Source organism: Phyllostomus discolor, chromosome 9 (assembly GCF_004126475.2).
Source record: "Phyllostomus discolor isolate MPI-MPIP mPhyDis1 chromosome 9, mPhyDis1.pri.v3, whole genome shotgun sequence".
Taxonomy (NCBI): domain Eukaryota; kingdom Metazoa; phylum Chordata; class Mammalia; order Chiroptera; family Phyllostomidae; genus Phyllostomus; species Phyllostomus discolor.
The window spans coordinates 15,178,969-15,202,770 of NC_040911.2; the positions used below are offsets into that span (position 1 = coordinate 15,178,969).

Consider the following 23,802-nt stretch of genomic DNA (forward strand, 5'->3'; position numbering starts at 1 on the left):
GATATTTTAGTTAGAAGAATGTCATCTCGAAAACCAAAGAATTAAAATCCTTTGCCTATTTTTAGGTGAATATTTATGGTTTGACAAAAGAACAAACAACGCCATTGCCTCTCCCATCATATGCATTATTACTCTGTTCACAGATGAAAGCATTTTAAATCCTAAAAGAAAAGTGGATGGCATAATAATATCATGATAGGGGCTAGCAGATATAATCAGTGTACCAAACCTTCTCATTTTTACTGAATAAATTTAAAAGAGTTTATGATTTTTCCTTGACTCTTTAAAAGGTAAAAAGATTTATTCCAGAGGAAAAATAATCCAACGACTGGCAGACAACTTTTTGTTGTTACAGGAAGAAATCAATTGAAATTCAAATGTTAATATGTTTTCTCCAAACTACATAATTCAAATAAAACTGGCTAAAAGAAATCTGGAACAGATGATAAAATATGTATGTGTATGAGTGCCCAACACATATCAGAATGATTAATTTGCAATGATAGCTAGTAGACACTGCCTTTCTGAATAATATGAATCCATCTGTGGTCCTTCAATTAGATTTTTGCTATGCAAGTTTTCTCTAGATGTATTTGATTTTAATGGCTGACGTTCAAGATAACATCTACAGCACTCCCATCGTGACAAAACAATTTTAGCAACACATCGGAATTTACTGTCAGATAACTGGTCATCTCAAATGACAACTGACTTTTCCATTGAGGTTCACATTTTTTAGGCAATTTATCTCATTCATTTCTTCATTTATTTTTCCCAGATAATGTATTTTGGAACCTCTGATTTGTTCTTTAACACATTTGTTAAACAATAATTTCGGTAGGTTTCCGTTGTACCACTGAAATAATTAGACTAAAGGGTGATGAATCTGGACTGTAATCAATAAGCAAGTGTTCAAACACTGCATTTAACCACTACGCAATGAATCAAAGGAGAGCAAGGATATGTGTGGAGTATGGAGATTGCAATTTCCCACTAAAAAAACATGGGAGGCAATTCGTGGTAAGCATTTAAAGCGTCACAGTGATATATTTTAAAGGACACAATGCAAACTCGTTTCGAGCCATTAACTCACCCAAGACCGTGAGCTCTGCAGAGGCACTGATGTTCTCATTTTTATATGTGACAACACAGGTGTAAGTTCCGCTGTCGTCATCTGTCACGTTGGAGATGAGCAAGTTGCTTCCACCCAATAATGAATACTTTTTGGACCTGTAAGACATACCACATATGAAATTCTAGAGTCAATTAACATAGGTATATGTTAGCCAGGTACTCAAAGGTTGGAATGAACTCCACAAAAGCACAAATTAAAAAAATTGAAAAGAAGCTCCATATCATGGGGGCTTGATAATGCCGCTTTTATTAGTCAGAAATTCATTCAAGGTAAACTGTTCCCATTGGAAATCTCTGGGCAGTGATCAAAGAATTAAGGTAGATTAAACTTGAATGAATGTTAGTACCGAGAAGAGGTTCAGAGATAATCTGGTCAACTTGTCTCATTTTGAATTTGGAAACAGCAAGGTCCAGAGAAGTTGTTCCCCACGTTGGAAGTCAATGTCCTCAGACCTGCCAGGCAATTTAGTCATCTTCGTACAGCCTGGTTATGCTCAGGGAACGCACCTTCACATGCTGAAGATGGAAATGGATTTCCAGCACGCTTTCATATCCTCAGACATATTTTGATACCATACCATTTATTGTTGTTACAGAACTAAAAATTTAAGGTAGATGAAATTTAAAGATTAACCTGTTGTCTACGAACCTATCTCATCACAGAAAATAAGTGTGTTAAAAAGGAGTATGCCAAATCTCAAAATCAATGAAATTAATTTCTTAAGTGAAACCCATTTAATCAAAATATTTCAGACTAATTGTCCCATCCTATTAAGAGTTTACTTGCTAACTCTGCCTTAGTACTAATGTCCAGTAATTCAAAGCCAGCCAAGTTCTTTCCCTGCCTTATCTCAAACATTTGTTATAGATAAGATGGTAAGAGATAAAACTGAAGCTAAAAAAGTTACACAGACCCAATACATTTGAAAGCTATATTTTGTATTTCAGAAATTCTGGTTTCTTAAGAAATATTTCACTCTCTATACCACTTCCTTAGGATGAGATCCTTCAGGGTGTCTTTGCTGAAGACTCTTTGGGCAGGGCCATCTCAGTGGCCACGATGGCTTTTCAAGTTTCCTCCCAAAATTGATCTCATGGATTTTGAATGTTCCCCACACCATGTCTCTCATATCCTGTACATGTATATGTATATACCTATATGTTTATGTGTGTGTGTTTCCTATACTGTATAAGGTCAAGAAATGCAGAAAAATATTTCATTATTCTCAAAAACCCTAAGGGTTGTTGTAGGTACCTACATTAAGCTAGAAAAAGATACACAGTAGCACACACTGCACCAAAGTCCCACGTGTGCAGTTACCTGAGTTGGACGACTTCCTCTCCTCGTAACCAGGTGAAGCTCGGGGGAGGGTAGCCAGAAACACAGCACTCCAGGACGGCGTCTTTTCCTTCGATGGCTACCACGTTGGACGGTCTCTGCAGGAAATACAGCTGCCTGTGCAGTCCTGGATCTGTGGGAGAAAACAGCATGGACTCACATCTTTTCTGAAAACAGTGCAAAGAGAAATAAGGTACAGGAGCTCAGGTCATTTTGTTTTCCTAGCAATGCTGTGATGGAGAAGGACAGAAACATGGAAAGATGCCACTGAAATTTAGGAAATAAAGTTCTTAAAGAGTTCTTCCATCCTTGGTTTCTAGAATTATGATATTAGAATATTCTTAGCTGCTGATGACATCAGGGTATAAGGCAATGGGAAAAAGCATGAGACTACGTGCCACTTATCTGGGCCACAGGCCTTGCTGTTTTGTCATTATTAGAGAACAAGACAATATTATCAGTGACTTTGCTAAATGATACCACCCCAACCTTTTTCATATATTCAATTTGCCTGCCACTAATGCTGATTCTACTTCCTTCGGCTTGGTTTATTGCTTCTGTGGATTGGGAAGTAAGATAAACAAACACATTAGAATTATGTTAAATAACATACAAGTACAGAGGATTAGAGTACAGAAGGTACTGAGAAAATACCTGCTGTCTTCAAAAAGGAGGTTACCCTAATGTTTGTTTTTATAACAATGGTTGGATGTTTCTAAGTCTTCTGCTTATTTTTTATTTTTAACAACTCTACAAAGACTGGGTGTTTCCCTAGAGCTGAGGCTCTGGTAATGAAGAGACTCCTACAGCCTTGGGCATCTCCCAGTGCATTTTCTAGTTACACATGGCTCAGCATTCATTATACCAGCAGGTAACCGAAACAGCGTGTGCCCAACCCAGAGACTCATTTTATTCATCCTACAACTCATTTGATACCAACTTTCTAAGATTACATCAAGAGAGATAAGCAAAAAATTCCCAGAATCCTAAGCACAGGTTTCAGCACCCTCGAGAGCAAGCCCTGTAAAAGTTAAGAATGCCTCTTCTACCTGTCTTTAAAATCCCACTCCCCTGCCAGAGATACACCACCACCACCAGTCATGGTTGGGTGGGCTGGAAGGAAATCCTCCCAGCAGTGGTAGCATCCCCTGACTTATCTGCTGACTAAATTTCTATCACTCAAAGTTCATTTTTTTAAAAATATAACATGCTATGTGTCCAGATCCCCATTAAACCCACATCCCTTGATGAAGCCTTATTTTAGGCCATTTTCAACTTAATGCATTAAATAGGATTAGCGTGAAATCGGTTATATTGCAAACTCAAAGCAAAATCTTGAAGTAAAGAAAATGAGGCAATGGGATCTTCAAAGCTAGGTTTGGGGTGGAGGGAGAATGGACAAGGGAGGTTAGATCCAGCTGACCACGGTGGGGCAGGCAGGGGATCTGGAAAGAGGGAACATGGTTGCGTATCATTCTTGGTCTGACACAACTCCACACTCATTGATTACAGGTCAACAAAAAGCACGTGAATTCTCCAGTTAATGGTTAAAATAGTAATTATCATCTAAAGTACTCTTGGCATAAAAAAAGAGGCATTCACACTTTCTCTGTCTCCTCACAAGTGTTTCTGGTTGTTACAGCAACAAAAATAAATATTCTTCACAATGAAAATATTGAAAGAATTTTCTAAATGTGTTAATCCTTATTAAAATAATATTGTAGAAAAATCTCTCAAAAGTTTTAAAAACGGTTGGTGGTATATGTCATTTCCCTTCTCAAAAAGTGACCTTTCAAATCACATGAAAATTCTTTGAAGGATAATATTGCTTAGAAATTAATTTTCTGAAATAGACAGGTTCCCAACATTTGCAAGTATAAATAACTATCCTTATAATGGAGGCCTACTCATTTGAATGCTTTCTTCACCCCCTATTCCTCAGCAGCTATATGGGTGGTATAACACTATGGTACACATTATAATATACTATGTTATATATCACAGTGTACTATAAAGTATACAAGGGGGACTCGAAAAACCAGAATTTACTTATAAAAAGTTGTGTATTTATTCTGACATGCTTAAACTTCAGCCACCTTCAAAATACTTTCCATTTGATGCAATATACCTACTCAGATGTTTTTTCCACCACTCAAAACGATTTTTAAACTCGTCAATTTTGATGCCTTTTAGTGCTGCTGCCGTTTTTTGTTTCACCTCTTCTTCATCAGCAAAATGTTTCCATTTGAGGACTTTTTTCACCCAGAGAAACAACAACAAAAATCACTCAGGGTAAGATAGAGTCAATAGGGAGGGTGGGGCAGGGAGGTCATGACATTTTTGGTCAAAAATTTCTGAAGGCTCAGCGAGGTGTGAACAGGTGCGCTCATAGATCACCCATCATGAAATGGGCAAATGCGAAGCTGAAGGCAGACAGACTCACGACAAAGCCAGCTGATATGCTGATACAGGTGGGTTCCTAGAACACTCCCTAGTGGAGGATGCCTGTACTACAAGGGATCTACCCTTCAGAAGATAATTCCAGTTTTGGGGGGGTCTCCCCTCATAGTATAGTAATACTATACACATATATACTATATATTCCAGTATACTATATATAGTATACTATATATTACTGTATGCTATAATATATGATATAGTATATTATATAGATCTTACTATAGTATATAGTACACTATAATATACACTACATAGTATATTATATAGATCTTATTTGATGTTTTCTACAGGTAATACAGTATCTTACTTGATGTTTTCTACCCATAGAAAACATCCAGTAAAATCTACATAATTTTATCTTCTAGCTAAAATAAATTTTGTCTGGAACCTTTGTGCAATGCTACTTATTTATCCAAGGAACATCCAACATTTCAACTCAAAATATTATACTTTGTTTTATCATAAAACAAAATCATGCAACACAAAACAGTTACTAAGAATTTGTTGTATGTTTATTTTGAATTGTAAAGAAATTAAACAAATAGTACAGAATTCTCATATAGTAGTTTCCATTCCTAGACCCTTGGTTTTCCCTACAATTAACATCTCTCATTAGTGTGGTACATTCATTACAGTTAGTGAACTGATACTGATACATTATCATTAAAGTCCATAGTATACGTTGAGGTTTACTGTTTATGTTGTGCATTCGATGGATTTTGACAAAAGCATAACACTGTGCATCCAACGTGACGGTACCACACAGAGTGTCTCACCACCCTAAAACTCCTCGGAGCTTCACCCGTCCGTTCCTCGCCCACAACCCCTATTGTAAACCCCAGGTGATCGTTGGCCTTTTTACAACATATAGTTGTGCCTTTCCCAGAATGTGATGTAATTGGAATTTTACTGTTTAGACTTTTCAGATAGATGTTTTTTTTTTCACTCAGCAATATGTTTTTAGGGTTCCTATGTGTCTTTTTGTGGCTCGAGGGCTCATTTATGTTTATTACTGGATGTTATTTCTTTAGTGGATGTACCACAATTTGTCTATCCCCCTATTGAAGGATACCTTGGCTGCTCTGAGTTTTTGGTGATTAGGAACAAATCTGCTACAAACACCAATGTGCAGCTTTTTGTCTGAATGTAACTTCCGACTCAATTGGGTAAACACCATGGAGTATGATTGCTAGATTGCATGGTAGAACTATGTTTATTTATTTCTCTTTTTAATTTTCATTTTACTTATTTAATTCTTAATTGCATTTTTTCCATTATCATTGATCCCTCCCCCCATACCCTCTTCCAGCTCCACTCTTAAATTATCTTCCAAAGTGGCTCTGCAGGTTTGCATTCTCACCAGCAATGAATGAAAGTTCCTGTCACTCATCATTTTGTAAGCATTTCCTGTAGTCTCTTTTGGGGGATTTTAGCTATTTTTATAGGTGTCTAGAGGTAGCTTATAATTGTTTTTACCTTTCTGAGGGATGTTGAGTGCATTTCACATGCATAGTTTCCACCTGTATATCTTCAGTGAGGTGTTGGTTCAGCTCTTTTGCCTATCTTGTAATTAGTTTGCCTTCTCATCATTGAGTTTCAAGCATTTGTTGTACAGGGTGGAACAAAAGTAGGTTTAAGGTTGTGAGTGTGCAAAACACAATTTATTCTAGTATTATTTATTAATTATATTTTCTATATGAACAACTGAAAGCCTACTTTTGTCCACCCTGTATGTTTTGGATATAAATCCTTTATCAGATGTTTGTTTTGTAAATGTTTTACAAGCCTACGACTTGTTTTTCTCATTATCTTAACATTGTCCTTTGCAGAGCAGAAATTATTAATTTTCACAAAGTCCAACTTATCAGTTTTTCCTTTCATGAGATGTTTTATAGGAAATGTACCTAAAAACTCATTTTCAAAACTAAGATCACTTAGATTTTCTCATGTGTTATCTTTTAGAAGTCTTTATAGTTTTGTGTTTTATATTAGGGTCTATGATCCATTTTGAGTTAATTTTTGCAAAAGGTGTAAGGTCTGTGTTTGTTCCTTTTTTGCATAAGATGTGCAAGTGTTTCAGCACCATTTGCTGAAAAGATGATCCTTTCTCTATTGACTTGGTTTTGCTATTTCTCAAAGATCAGTTGACTGTGTGGGTCTGTTCCTGGGAGGCTCTACTTCCTTTCATTGGTTTATTTCTCTCTTACTATGCAAATAGAATACTCTATTGACTCTTATAACTCTATACCAGCCTTGATGGCAGGCAGTGTGTGTCCTCTGACTTTCTCCTTTGTGTTGTACTCACTATTTTGGGTCTCTTGTCTTTCCATATAACCTTCAGGATCAGTTAATTGTGACACTGAAAATAACTTGCTGGGATTTCTGTCTATTTTAAAATATCAGGCGTCACTGGGCTCAAACAGCTACAAAAGAACCATCTGCTCTTACTGTTTTAGAAAGAGTAAAGACATTCCAGATTACTTGAATTTTGACCTGGCCCATTTCGCTTATGTTTATTATCTTTGTGGCTCCGCAGGCACTGAAATCTGTGCCCCTAGTCATACATATGGAAATACCAGCTCTTTTATTAAATTTACTAGGGTGATGTGGCTTAATAAAATTATATAGGTTTCAGGTGTACAGTTCTATAATGCAACATCTGTATATTGTATCGTGTGTTCGCCACCCCAAGCCAAGCCTCCTTTCATCCTTTACCCTCTTCTACATCCCCCGACCACCCTTTTTCTCTGGTAATCACCATACTGATGACTGTGTCTAATAAGTTTTTTGGGGGGGCGGGGGGTCATTCTGTTGTAGTTTTTGCATAATCCCTTAGCCTTTTTCACCTGACCCTGCAAACCACCTCCCCTCCAACAGGTGTGAGTCTCTTCTCTATCTATTAGTGTGTTTCTGTTTTGTTAGTTTATTTTGTTCATTAGATTCTATATATGAGTGAAATCAAATGGTACTTGTCTTTCTTTGACTGGGTTCTTTCACTTAGCATTATGTTCTCCAGGCCCATCCATGATGTCACAGAGGGTAAGGTTTCCTTCTTTTTTTATAGCTGACTCTTATTCCATCATGTAAATGTATCACAGTTTTGTATCCATTCATCTACTGATAGGCACTTGGGCTGCTTCCAAATCTTGGCTATTGTAAATAATGCTGCGATGAACATAGGGGTGCTTATGTTCTTTTGAATTAGTGTTTCAGGATTCTTCAGATATATTCCCAGAAGTAGAATCGCTGGGTCATAAGGCAGTTCCATTTTTAATTTTTTGAGATAACTCCACACTGCTTTCCACAGTGGCTGCACCAATCTGCATTCCCTCCACCAGTGCACTAGGGTTCCCTTTTTTCCACATCCTTGCCGATACTTCTTTTGTTGATTTATTGATGATAGTCATTCTGACAGATGTGATATGGTATTTCACTGTGGTTTTAATTTGCGTTTCTATGTTCAGTAGTGATGTTGAGCATTTTTCATATGTCTACTGGCCATCTGCATATCCTCTTTGGAGATATGTCTGTTCAGATCCTTTGCCCATGTTTGTAATTGGATTGTTTGTGTATGTGTGTGCATGTGTGTTTGGTGTTGAGTTGTATATTATAAATTTTGGGTATTAACCCATTATTAGATATATCACTGGTGACTATGTTCTCTAATTCAGTGGGTTGTCTTTTCATTTTGTTGATGGATTCCTTTTCTGTGCAAAAACTTTTCCTTTTGATAAAATACCATTTGTTTATTTTTGCTTGTGTTTTCATTGCTCAAGGTAATAGTTTAGAAAAAATATTGCTATGAGTAATATCTGAGATTTTGCTGCCTATGTTTTCTTCTAGGATTTTTATGGTTTCGGGTCTAGCATTTAAGTCTTTAATCTATTTTGAGTTTATTCTTATGTATGGTGTACTAAGAAAATGTCAGCTTTTGGCGGAGAAATATTCTTTCACGTACATTTCTCTAATCTAATACATTATAATATCATGGAATTTAAAAAAAAACTAATAGAGATTTTTAATAGAAAATAGGTCATATGTTTCACAACATTGTGATAGATTAAATATAATCACAAATTATTGAGTTCTCCCATCCAGAATTGATGACCTAGTTCTTTATGATCTAAATCTGGCCTGGCTCTGGGTCTTGTTTAGATTGCAGTGTGAGTTACACTGTATGAATTCTGGAGCCAAGGCCTCAGGAGGTCTTACAGTTTCTGCCATGTCTCTTTCTGACTCTACCTCTGAGACCATTGGAGAATGAGAGTCACTGAGAGCCCACAGCCTAAATGAGCGCCTACCGACAGACAAGTGAGCGAGGCCATCTTGAACCTCCCATCTCTGCCAAATGAGCACAAATGAATCAGAATGAAACCAGAAGAATGGCTGCTAGGACAAATCCCAGAATCGAAAGAGATAATAAATTGTTTGATGTCACTAAAGTTTGGAGTGGTTTGTTATGCAGCAATAGATATCTGAAACATCACACATGAGAATAAAAACAAATCAAACCCATCTCAGTGATTTAAATTACCAAGTTACCTTTAAAAAATATATATGTTTGTTTTTGTTTGATGTTTGGTTTCTGTTTTTGTACTACTAGGGAAATTTTGGCTACTTACATAGACATTATGAAACTTAACATTTGCCTTATTTTTCTTCTTAAAATGTGATTTTTTAGAGTAGTGACAAGAACGTATATTTATGTATTAAAATAGGGAGGATAGGAGTACAATTGCTGAGGTTATAATTGTATAATTGTATAATCATACAATTGCTAAGGTCATATTTGTATAATGAAATTATAGGCAGTTTTTATTTTCATCTTTGGATTTTTCTATAAAGATTTTTATAGGTACATGTATTATCTTTAGAGTAAAGAGTTATTTTAAACTCTAGTGTTGTCAAGTGGATGGAAATCATACAAGGAGCAAAGAAATTGTAAAAATTAATCACTAAAAGACATGACAAGTATAGTAAGAGCAAATGAAAGTTTTCTCTCTAGGTTGATAATAGTATGGCTGAAAAAGCAATGGGAACAGTGAACTTGAAATTCTAGGTCATGATGACTTACTTTTGTTGACTAAATCGATTTTAATGGAACTCTGATATAACTAGTAATTATTCATAGAAAATTAATTTTGTTCTCACTATATAGGCTCTAGCTATTCAGATCCAAAGGGATCTATTCCACTAATAGGACATGACAGTTTTTTGCAGTGAATCAATGGATGTGAGTTAATCACAGGAAATGGCATCATGATTTAATCACAGGAACGTTCTATTTCTATCTATTGGGTAATAGCTACTTAAATGGTCGTATTATTTTTATGCGTTAAACTGTACATGTTTCATATACTCTGAGACATGTTTACTCTGTTTTAAGATAAAAATGGGAGAAAAGTGCAAGGCTGGACTCTAGAAAACACATTTACCATAACCTTAAAACCAAAATAGCCAGAACAGACTTTTTTTCTAATGTCAATTTTTTTACGTTAAAATCCCCCAAAGCCAATCTTTTTAATATGATGCTCATGGATGTGAATGCAGAAAAATCACACAACCATTCTTCCTAAATTGATTACAAGCAGTTGTGATTTTTCTTTTACACTAAAATTCAAGTCTCATTTTTTCCTATTGGGGAGGAGATGTTAGCCTGACTCTCTGGCCTGATTTCATGGTCCCCTTGGCGGCGGCACAGCTCATTCTCTGCACAGAGCAAGAGGGTGGGATGTAAGTAAGGGGAAAACAGTCCTTGCGGGGACTGCTCTCTGACCTGCACAGACTGCATTCAAATATGGAAACACCTTGTGCCAAAATGCTGACTTTGCTTATGCTTTCCTTCTCTCTTTCTAACTTTTTTAGTGGACAACTTGGCCCACTTTAGCTTAGCCTGTTATTGGAGTCAGAAAGAACTGATCTAGAATCACTGGGAAAATGAATGATGGTGTGAACAGTAGATCTGAAACTGTTTGATCTCAGGAACCATTAGCCCTCTTAAAATTTATTGAGGGCCCCAGACAGCTTTTGTTTATGTAGGTTATATCTAGAAACACTTACCATATTAAAAAATTTCAAAACAAGATACTGAAATACAGAACAAAATGACAGTGACCAGAGGGGCGGGGGAGGGGGGGACGGGGGAAAGAAGGGGAAGGGTCAAGGAACATGTACAAAGGTTACCCATGGACAAAGACAGTGGGGCAGGGGGAGGCTTGAATGTAGGGGAGTGAATGTAGGGCAGGGGAGAATAGTGAGGGGAAATGGGGACAATGGTAATGGAACAACAAAAAATATCTCAAAATGGGATATCTAAAACTATTTATTTATTAAATATTTATTTATACCTTACAAAAAATAAGGTTTTATTTTAAAAAACACTCTACTTTCCCAAACAAAAATATTAGTGACAAGAGTAGTACTTTATATAGGTGGGACAAAAGTAGGTTTACCATTGTGAGTACACGAAACAGTTTATTCTTGTATTACTATTTAGTAATTATTATATTGTTTTCCATACGAACAGCTATAAATCCACTTTTGCCCTGCCGTGTAAATCTGTAAGTTTTTAAGTGAGTGATTTAATAGGAAAGTTAGCTAGAATACTGTGTTACTCTACAGCCACTTGGTTCTGACATGTTGATCTAGTTCAGTCACACAAGAAAATAACTGACTTCAACAGATATGCAGTTAGAAAAGGGGGCACAGTATTTTCAGATAACTGTAGATTTTATCCTTTAACTCTCAGCCAAAACTCAATAAGTAATTTCTTGAAAGTTAGTTGTTATGTGGAATCTGACACCATATCGATAAACATTTTATGTTATGCTGTATAAAAATCCATTGGTCTAATCTTGCATTTTGAACAGATCTTTTACCCTTGCGTGATTTTGTCACATCAATCAATGGTCATTTGGAATGGTACATTGAATAAGACAGGTCTTCTAACTGTTGACACATTTCATTATACGCTATCAAAAAATCTCATTTGTTACTATCACCGCCAATCCCATGGAAAGGCCTTTTAATGTGGTGAAGCTGTCAAGCTCCCAGTGGTGGATACAAGTTTTCCAAATTTCTAATTTAGCCTAAAAGCTGGAATCCATCCTTGGCAGCAAACACTATTTACCTTCAACTGACTGGTTCACTTCATTCATTCTTGAGAAAATGACTAACTAGTATCCAAGTCTGAATAGCTACAGTTTTTCTATTGATTGTCCTTTCAAGTAAAAATGGTGTTCCATGGGGGAAAAGAGTAGCTAATTGAGCTTGTGACTCAAATGTTCACAGGCGTTTATCCCTCACAAATTCATTCTACATTCATATCTTTCATGAGTACTTTCCATTTTAACATTCAGACTATTCAAAAGGTGTATATTTAAAGAATGAGATTTAATATAATTAATAATTTCTACTGCTTCACCAAAGACATTTGTAGATCAACGTAGTGGAAAGTATAAATATAGACGTGAAAAGAAATAATAAGATATATAGATATCTTTACAATATAGATGTAAAATATAGATGCACATACATGTGCAAGTACGTATATTTAACACAATCTGTAAAACAGATTTCACCTCACAAATCTCCTGGAATCATCTCAAGAAATGCCATAGACCACATTTTGGGAACTGATGTAAACACAGCCTCAAGAAATTAGCTATTCTTCTGAGACATTCAGAAAGTCCATTTCCTTTCAACATGGGAATAGTTTTACATTTTTCGAGTAGAAATGGATAAATTCAGTATATTTCCTCTTCCTCCTCTTCCTCATCATCAAAATCGTCAACAACATCATTATTTTGCATTTAGGCAGGCAGTACAAAATTTAAATATTTCTAGTCACTGCCTTTGAGCAATAGGTTATTAAAAGTTAAGAAACACCTTAGGTCCTATAACCTGACACATTTGCCCATGCTGCACATATTCAGAAATAAAAAACCCACTGTCTTCTGGGTCCACATCCCAAACAGGCACGAGGAGGGCACGTCCATGAGAGCAGAGAGGGCGTTTTCTGTTTAAAGGCGTTTACCCCCCACCGAAAGTTTTCACTCAGACATTACATTGGCCAAATTCATTGAGCCTGTGAGGGCAGCTGGAATCTATATTTGGTTCTCTGCTTTCACAGGTTTTCCCAAACACGGCGGGGCCACATAATTGTGTCTTCCCTCGTAATAGAGGGCCAGGTTGAATGAATAAATTGTCCAGGCTGGGAGAGCTTTTAGAATGAAAAGTAGCTCTATAATATTCTAAAGCATTAGCTGTGAGGGGGACTATCCTGGGCACACCTGAGCACATGCACACCCTGTGATGACAATGACTTTCTTTTCATGGGGCCATTTGTTCTAAACTGTAGTCTAGGGCCATCAACACTCCACTGACACGACCGAATCTAAAGGATAACTGAGGGAGAAGGAAACTTAATTTTGGTTTGTTGGCATCTGTGTCAGCAAAAAAACAAAACAAAACAAAACACTGGATTCCGTAACTTAATAAGCACCTTCTTTAAAATGACCAGTATTAGCTTTTCATTTTTATGCTTTCTGAATGCAAAACCTTTTCCCCCATTGGAAATGAAAAGGCACAGCAGGCTACCGTGGGATCTTCGCTTTGATTTCTTCGCAGGCACGAGAGTTAAAGATTGCTTTAGTGTCACAGAGCTGGTTTCCTCTCTCTGCGTTTCAAGCTAACCTACCATTCACCTGCCAGGTCCTGAGCACCCCCGCGCCTAGATCTGATTTAGGAAATCCAATAGGGGCCACGTTTTGTCAAACACAAACAGGTACTGTACAGGCCTGTCTCATCTTAGGTGCTGCATTTTTTACAAACTGAAGGCAAGACCCTCCAAGGCAAAATGATTATGACTCATTTGATTGTGATAGCCTCTCTATGGGAGTGTTCTGGGACAGGACTCCCTCTGTCTCTGAGGCACGCCTGTAATACCTGCTGTGAGAGAAAAACTCCAGGAAACTCCTTCTAAGTCTGTTTAGAGTGTCTTTTATTAAAACTAGCCTAACCCAAACTGATCACAGGAATGCAAATTTACTTAATAAAACATGAAACCTTCCATGTGGCCCAAGGCCAAGGAGCTTTGAACAGAGTAAGAAAACGGAGCCATTTCTCAGGAGGCGTTATTCATCACTCTATGATTCTATTACTTTCCTTCCTCATTTACACCAATTCAAGAACTAAAAATGGCATCCCCACTCTGTAAATATTCCTACATCTGTTCCTATTTCCTCTTTCCCTCTCCGTGCACACACACACACATTGCTATTTGTAGTGTGAGGGAAGAAAGGGGGTGTCTATTCTTATCTCTGGCATATGGCCATGTTCCTTCTGTTTCACAGGCAAATTTGGAGTCTATCAGTTTCATTTTGTAGCAGGTCTGCAGGAAGTGATTTTTCATTTATAGGATTTTTTTCTAAATTTTACAGCTGACAGTAGAATCCCAGAAAACAAATGTTGCTATTATGATGTGTCAAAACTAATTTACAGAACCCAGAGATCTTCATAATTTATATAAATGCATAACACAACATTTAAAACTTTCCAGAAAAGTAGTAGTAGTTTTTATTCTCTCGTTTTTATAAAGAACCAAAAAGTATTTGGACTATTTCCTATTTGGCCAATGTTGAATCTATAAAGGTGTGCCTGTAACTCATGACTAAATATATATATTTTTTAATGTTCCAAGAATACACTGATATAAAATAAGACAAGGAGAGGAAGGTCTATGGGTTCTTTCATTAAGCTTTGTGACTTCTGCATTCACAGGTCATAGGTTTAGCTTCTATCTACCTTCTGAGAAAGGCTCCTTGTGTGTGAGTCAGGGCAGACTTCCCAACCCTCCAGTTATCCACCCAGGGCTGCTAAGGGTCACATTCCTAGTGAATGCAGCACTGACCATATGCCAACTTCAAAAGACTCTTAAGGGAAGACAGGCTCTCTCTTTTTTATGAAATCTTTATTCCTACATGTGGAAGACAATTCCACGTACACTGCTTTTGCTTGTGACCTTATGTGAAATAGCGACCTATCAGAGAGTGGGAGTTGAGATAGTAACATAAATAAATATCTAACAGCAGTCAAGGTTTAGAATGAAATAGAAAATCTGCCTTTCATGACTGAATACTTCTTTCCAGCCCCTTCTTGCCTGATTGAGAAATCAGCTGATTTATGGGAACTCCTTTGTAGGTAATTCTTTCCTTTTCTCTTGCTACTTTTAAGATTCTCTCCTTATGTTTAATCTTGGATAATGTAATTATGATGTGTCTTGGTGTGTCCTTCCTTGGGTCCAACTTTTTGGGCCTCTCTGAGCTTCCTGGACTTCCTGAAAATACATTTCCTTTGCTACATTAGGGAAGTTCTCTTTCATTATGTTTTCAAATAAGTTTTCAATTTCTTGCTCTTCCCCTTCTCCTTTTGGCACAGCTATGATGTGGCTGTTGGAACATTTAAAGTTGTCCTGAAAGTTCCTAAGCCTCTCCTCATTTTTGGAGGAGGTTCCTAAGCCTCCTCCTCTTGTTTCTTCATCTGTTCTGGTTGAATGTTTATTTCTTCTCCTGCTTCAAACCATTAATTTGAGTCCTGGTTTCCTTCCCTTCAATGTTGGTGCCCTGTACATTTTCCTTTATTACACTTTTCAGAGCCTTCGCTTTTTCCTCTATTATATTCAACCATTTCTGTGAGTATCCTGTCATGAAAGGCAAGGACCTACATCCAAGATGACTGTATCCAGCAAAGCTATAATTTAGAATGGAAGGGCAGATAAAGTGCTTCCAAGATAAGGTCAAGTTAAAGGAGTTGACCATCACCAAGCCCTCATTATATGAAATGTTAAAGGGACTTATCTAAGAAAAAGAAGATAAAAAATATGAATGGTAAAATGACAACAAATTCACAACTATCAACAACTAAACCTAAAAAAACAAAAACAAAAATGAACTATCCGAACAACTAGAACAGGAATAGATTCACAGAAATATAGATCCCATGGGTGGTTATCAGTGGGGAGGGGGAGAGGGAGAGGGAGAGGAAAAATGTGAGAAAAGGAAAAGGGAATAAGAAGCATAAATTGTGGGTACAAAATAGACAGAGGAAAAGTTAAGAATAGTATGGGAAATGGAGAAGCCGAAAAACTTACATGTATGACTCATGGACATGAACTAAGGTGGGAGAATGATGGTGGGAGAGGGGTACAGGGTAGAGGGGAATAAAGGGGAGAAAAGTGGGACAACCATAATAGCACAATCAATATAATATATTAAACTATAAAAGAAAATCTGATGATTTGGTGAGAGGAGATCACTAGTAACATTAGAATTAATACATGCTCATTGGGGAACATGTATAAAGGACCTATGGACAAAGCCAAAGTAGGGAAGGACTGAGGGTGGGAGGTGGGGATGAGTGGGGTGGGGGAGAGTGGTGGGGGGCAAATGGACACAACAGTACTTGAACAACAATAAAAAAAATACTTGGAAAAAGGAAATATATATATATACACATATAAATATGTGTTTGTTATATATGTGTGTGTGTATGTGTGTGTGTATATATATATATATATATATATATATATATATATATATATAACCAAACCCCTAAAGAACAACAACAAAAGAATTATAGACATGCAAGAAAAATGTAATAGGCGCCCCCAGTATTCCAAGTACTTTCAACTTGGAATCCTAGACATTGTTCATTTCCGCCATAATAGCACCAGAAAGTGGAGACTTTCTTTTTTATTCAAAACCAACCAGAAACTGCCTATGTATCCTCAGTAAGCCAGCTTAGCCTTGCCAACACATGAGACTCTGTTTCATCACTGTCATGGGAAAACACTGGTTGTCTCACACTGCTTGAAAGACCTGACCTACAATCGTGTATGTGATTCCTACACAGTGTGACTGTCCATTTGTTTCTGCGTTATGCTGGGCCCTGGTTACCACAGAGGGCAAGCCAAAGCTACCACCGTGGTGGCAAGGGCACATAATGACATAGAACTTGGGCAGTTCACTGCCTGGTATGCATATAAGTTATCTTTTTTCTTGGTGTGCTTTTTGTAATAACGTAAAACATCTTACACTATTATGTTTTTTAAAATTAATCTAAGCCCTGATTGGTGTGGCTCAGGGGGTTGAGCATTGTCCCACAAAGCCAAAGGTCACTGGTTTGGCTCCTGGTCAGAACACATGCTTGGGTCACAGGCCTGGTGCACAGTTTGGGCATGTTACAAGAGGCACCTGATTGAAGTTTCACTCCCTCTCTTTCTCCCTACCTTCCCCTCTCTCTAAAATAAGTGAAATCTTAAATAAAATAAAATAAAATTAACCTAAAAGTAGGAACATCTCATATTTAATGATATTGGGTTTTGACCCTTATTTGTTATATTTCAGCATGGCCTACAATTTTCAGTAATTAGAGTGCTTGTCTAGCAAAATTGAACTCTTAAATACTGGAATTATGAAGACAGTTTTGGGGATGAATGTGGGATGAAATAATAAATGAGATCCTTGGTAGTGAGGCTAATCTACTCCACGCTCTCCTCTTAACAGGAAAAGAAACTAACAATTTTAGAGTATTAAATGAGATGGTAATGGCTAAAGAAGATCAAGTACCAGAAGTCTTATTTACAGAACCTTTTAACTCCCATTTCTAAGCCATGCTTCTTGTGGTACTTTATGTGGCAAAAGGAGTGATGTTCACGGAAAGGTGAAGTTGGAAATCACTAACACTGAGTTACTTACTAGAAGAGAAATAGATGCTGGCTTCTAATAGATGTAAACAGGAAATGAAGAAATTAGCACTATTGATATATAGTATAAAATGTGTAATTAAATACCAGTAGATAAATGAACACTAAGGCGTCTAGAATCAGAGTCAGGTAATTCATTATCAGAGAAATAATCTTGACAGGAAAATCAAATTCTTAAAGACTGGAATCTGTAAAATGCCAAAACAATTATAATAGCTACTGAGGACTAAATTCCAGGCATTGTACTGCACCTATTAAATTAAGTGCTCATAACCACCCTATGAAATGTATATTATTACTCCCCGCATTGTGCAAGATAAATAAAGACTTAGATTAAATCACTTACCCTAAATTTCACAAGTAGTTTTATAACCAAGATTTTTACTGAGTCTTGTGTGAGACTCCATGATTTTACAACTTATAATAATAGTTTAAATTGCCAATTTTAAAAATTAATTAATTGATCAAGATTAGCATAATATGAACTGAGTTCATGGAAATGGATGGTAACAGTACACATGTTCACCCCTTCATGATATCTGGATAAAACCTGATATATAGGGAATGTGGGTTTCACATGGTTTAAATATAGTCTTATACATTATTCTTCTCTAAGTACATATGAGAGAGAAGCTCAAGAAACCATCTTATCCAACTTAATCTATGAAAGGCCAAAATTTTCCAGTTTATAGCATGGTATTAGAAATAATTTTCTTTAATATTAACCTAAAAGAAGAACGTGGACTGTGAGAAAACCACCAGTGCAGTGGAAAAACATTAAGTATGGTACAAAAAATGAAATAATATGTTAACCTTATTTGTTCTTTACTTTGTGATTTTCTTTTTGCTGTGTGTGTGTGTTTATGTTATGGTATCCATTTCTCAAAAACCTTGAAGAATTCCCATCCATCAATAAAATCTAAAGAATCAAATCTAATTAATTGGGGTCGGTTTCAAAGCTCTTCATAAGCTAGACCCAACTTCCCATACCAGATTTATCATCTTCTGCCATCTTTCTACAAATGTCCCTCTCCTCGTGATCTAGAAAAGTAATCATCTCTATAAAGCCTCTCCAAAATTCCCACCTACAACTTATTCATTCCTTGTCTGTGTTAATTTGGAAGTAAATATGTTTTCCTGAATTTACCATTCCTTGCATATATATATATATATATATATATATATATATATATGTAAACTATCTGGCTTGATGGTAAATTTAAAAACAACAAATATGTCTTCTTTGTTTTCCTGTACAGATCACTATTCTGCAGAAATTATAAAATCACAAGACAGCAAAATGGAGTGTACATTGAAATATAAATTGTATTTTGTTAAACCAAAAATTTTAGTGCATCCATTAAGTTAGTGATAATTCTTAGTGATGACCAAAATACTGAAACTATATTTTTTTAACTAAAAACATAATTTTCTCCCTGGCTGGCGCAGCTCAGTGGATTGAGCGCGGGCTGCGAACCAAAGTGTCACAGGTTCGATTCCCAGCCAGGGTACATGCCTGGGTTGCAGGCCATAACCCCCAGCAACCGCACATTGATGTCTCTCTCTCTCTCTCTCTCTCTCTGTCTGTCTCTCTCTCTCCCTCCCTTCCCTCTCTAAAAATAAATAAATAAAATCTTTAAAAAAACAAACATAATTTTCTCTTTAAATAAGCTGATTTTTGGAAAATTTTCTGTTAAAACTTAAATAAAAATAAATATTATAGAGAAAAAAATCATTTGAAATATACTTTAATCTAATTTATTCCATTTAAAAGCCAGTGACTCTTATTACAGAGATATTTTAGTTCAGGTCTATCCAGGATCCAGAATTCCTCTAATTATAGTTGAATGAATGAACAGTACATTGAATTACAAATTGATCAATTAAATTAAGCAATTAAGAAAACTGAAATAAGAGTTCTAATGCACGGGTCAATTATTTTATTTAACCTGGTGTCCAAGGCAGATTTATAATGCGGCAATTCAGCCCCCTGCTCGGCACTCAGGAGGGACGAGAAAGAAGGGAGTAAGGTGGGCCCGACCATCACAGTGCCCACCTCAGGTCCCTCAGGTGTTCTGCAGCACACATAATACGAGATTTTACAGCATCTCAATTCTTAGTGTTTTGCCATCAATATTTCAAAAAAAATAAACTTTGCAACACTTTCATGCTAATATAATGTGCTAAAAATGTACAATTCCTCATAAACAATAATTCCATTTCTGCCTTAAAACATTCGTCAAAGAAGTTAGTTATCGATTTTCATACTATTGAATGAAGCAATTAGTCATTTAATCTGGAAAATACAGTTATGAGAAAATCTCCTTTAAAACTTCGTAATTTAGTTTGAACACAAGACACCACCCCCACTCCCATTCTCATGGGAAAGGGCCACGACCTGGGTGTTACGGAGCCTGAGCTCAGGTCCTCCCTCTCAGACCACATCAGTTATGCCTCCAAGACCTGCCCTCAATATCTCTCACCCATCTTCATTTCAGAATCCCTTGCGATACCACTTCTGTAGCAGCTTTTGGTCAAGTCTTTAAAGGATTAATGCCATACATTCTACCTTATCTTTCTTCCATTCATCTTCCTTACTTGTAACCTGTCCCCTTTCAACCCTTCCTGTGCCCTACGAACCAGTTAAACACAATGTGTGCAGCAATTCTGAAAAGTCTTTCTTTTTTCCTCGATGCTTTGCTTATAAATGCTCTTTTTCTTCCTGGGGTACGCTTCTCTTTGCCTAGCTACTATTTGCTCTTCAAGATGGGCACATTGATGTTTTTCTTTCTCGTGTACTTTGATGGCAATCTGTGCTTTCTTCTCTCACAGCACAGTCCATGTGCTGCTGGGTCTGTGCCCCCCACGAGACAACTGCTGTGTTAGGGCACAGTCTTCCAACTCTGCCTTCCTAGCAGCCAGCATGATGGCAGGTATGTAAGAGTCACTTACAAGTTTGTTGAAGGAAGTTTCTATTTGTTTGGTGAATATACTAAAACTGCTTGTTGAAAGACAGCATTTCAAAACAGACATTTGATTTTTAAAAACTGATATTAATAGATCTCAACTACTGGGTGATATTAAATACCTGTATATAAAAGTGGCAGCTTGAAATGTATTTCACATAATCTTGAGTAAGTAAAATAATATATCACTTCTCGGTCTTTTGGCTAAGACCAAGTGTCGTATAATAACATGTATTATTTAGAAGTAGATAACTGTCTATACACACAAACTTACAAGTTTGAATATTCTCTACGTGAATTATGAACTGTAGTAAGAACAAGTGTTGGACAAAGTTGCAAATCTTCTAATTAGCATTTTATGGGTCAAACTAAAGCAATATAGCTAACTTTCTCACTCAACAGGGCACTTAAATGACAATGGAAAAATATATACGATATATATGATAAAGAGTGGTAACCATTCAGGTTCTACTATAATGCTTCTAAATCATGTTAATAAAATGATAGGCTTCTGTTTTAACTAAATTCATCATAATGGGTTAAATAAATGTTAGAAGACAGAATAGACAGTATATGTATGTAATTAATCACTCCCTCCAATTAGTACTCCCTCAAATTGGAAAGTGGAAATTAATTCAGAAAGGCTAAACATGATTTTTAAAAACAGAGAGCTATCAGTGGCAGCTAAGAGAAGCTGGCATTAACCAATCATTCATTCATTCCCTCATTCATTCATTCTCTCACTCATTTTTGCACTTGTTGTGGACCTGTATATTTGACCTCTATACAAACTTGTAAAGTCAAGAATAAATGGGACAAGCATGTTCCCTTAAGCAGCCCCTTTGTGTGATCAATAGCAAATGAGACGGGCTTAACCAAGTTTGACAATAATATGTGTGTAGTTGTAAATGTGGGCGTGTGTATATTTACCTCAGCTCATAATTCCTTCTTGAAGTTTGTATTATTCAAATAGAACTTGGAGAAAGGTTCTTCTTGAAGGTAATTAATTCAAACTTTTCAGTTTCTATTCAGGTAAGAAATACCCAGACACCTCCAAATTATGTCAACATATTTTTGATTTAGCCAAATTAACAATATAAAATTTGGCTTTAAATAAATCCCCATGGATTATCATGCAAATGTGAGTTTACACGGTGAACAAATAAAGGTGAATGGCGATTTGAGTATAATGCCTCTGTGTCTTCCAAAATTTTCCATTTCAGATTTAATATTTAATTCGTCCAACTTTATCCCTTAATACCACAAGGAAATAACCTCTCAGTCATATTAAGATAGTCAAACACATTCTTGCCAATTTTCTACGTAGTGTACCTAAGTTTCCCATGTGAAAGCTTTACCAGATGCATTATTCAGGATATGTAGATATAAATATTAAAAAATTATATCTAATAGATGCCTAAATAAATGCATGTATATTTTGGGAATAAATGCTACACTTGCACATTTCACTGCCTAGTGGATGGACGGTGACAGTGTTATTGATGGTTATCAATCAACACACTTAAATCAGTAGCTCTGTCACTTAAGGAGAAAAGAATTAGAAGAGGTTTTAGACATGTCCTTATTAAAGTACCTGGAAACTTTCAACTGAAGTGCCAGTTGGCTTTCGGAATGACTTGGGCATGGGGACTCCCTGTAACTGAAGGGTTTGTGACAACCACACGCAGAGTGCATAGACAAGAGTCGACACCAATGCTTTGATAGGGAGTCTGTCACAGGTTCTCAAGTGTGTGGCTTTGTGGTGATTTTCATGAGTCTAAGTCAGATTCACAAGTGAGACTAGATGAGGAAGTAGGTGTTACAGAGATACTAGCTAGTAGCAATTATTGGAAGAGATGAGATCCCAGAGAATATCCAATCTGATCGCTGATTATTTTAAAGGGGGACATGAGCCCAGAGTCTTAGAGATTTGCCAGAAAAAGGGAAGACAGATAAGAGATGGAGAGAAACGGCTTTCCTTATACTATCAATCAGTCTTTATTATAATGATGTGCATGTCCATGTTCACCCAGAACTCTAACAGGCCAGGCTCTGTGTCAGTCTTAGTCATTATACACCCCTGGTAGTTAGCACAATGCTTCCCCAAACTAGTGGGTGAATAGATAAGTAAATAAATATTTAATATTAACTTAGGGAAGGTTGTTAACCTCCCTAAGCATCACCTTCATCATTAGAAAATGTAATCAGAGGAATGTGAAATAATACATAAAAATGCTTAGCAATGAGCTTTGTACAAAGAAACATTCATATAGTAATGGAATCAGTGAATGAATGAATGAGTGAGTGAATGAAGCCAATCTAAGGAAAATATCTGTTTCTCTGGAAACTTCGGCTACAACACATGGACAAATAAGAAAAGCTTTTGGCATATCCTCATCTAATGTCTCAGAGAAAAAGGAAAAGAAGAAAATGTAAAACAAAAGCCCCCCAAACAATAAAGAACTTAAAACAAATACAAACTATTTGTCAAAGGAAAAAATGGTCATTTCAACTACTCTGGAGAATATAATTCCGGAAAGAATAAAGAGCACTACAATACCTGACAAAATTCTGACTTCAGCCTCATTTCCTGTTCTCAAACTGGCTGGATTCCGGGCTAGGCACCGATAGATTCCAACGTCCCCTGGTTGAAGGCGGCTGATCTGCAGAGCGCCAGAGGGCAACACCACCACCCGGGAGTCGCCTGGGATTGGAGTCAGGTCTTGCTGGTTTTTCTGCCAGTGTATGGTTGGCATTGGCTCCCCGATGACATCACACTTGAGTAACACGGTGTCTCCCATGAAGGCTGTGACAGATTCTGTCTGGGATAGAAACCTCAGTGGTCCTATGGGAAAACGAAGAAGGAAGAATAATTATTTCAGAAGAGACATCACAGTTTTATTCTTAGAGTTAACTCAATTAAATAATTCTAATTTCTTGATTCATGTGCTATCCATTGCAGTTGCATTGCAATATTTCTATGTTCATTTTAATCTTACTCGAATTCATTTAATTGTTTGTACATTTCACAATAAAGTTCTATTCATTCATCAGTTTGGGGTTTAAGTTGTTTTGCTAATCACATTTTATATTATTGTGATTTTTATTTTATAGATTTATTTTAACTAACTGAAAATTTC

At 36.5% G+C, this 23,802-nt stretch overlaps 1 protein-coding gene across 1 annotated transcript in view; it reads right to left on the bottom strand.

Moving 5' to 3' along the window:
* DCC (DCC netrin 1 receptor) overlaps positions 1-23,802 on the bottom strand; it is a 1,018,954-nt gene that overhangs the window by 518,574 nt on the left and 476,578 nt on the right. Inside the window, exons 3-5 of the mRNA XM_036010199.1 lie at positions 23,223-23,507; positions 2,456-2,606; positions 1,094-1,230 (exon numbers count right to left, since the gene is read on the bottom strand). Coding sequence (XP_035866092.1) covers positions 1,094-1,230; positions 2,456-2,606; positions 23,223-23,507 — 573 coding nt within the window. The remainder of the gene's footprint in view (positions 1-1,093; positions 1,231-2,455; positions 2,607-23,222; positions 23,508-23,802) is intronic.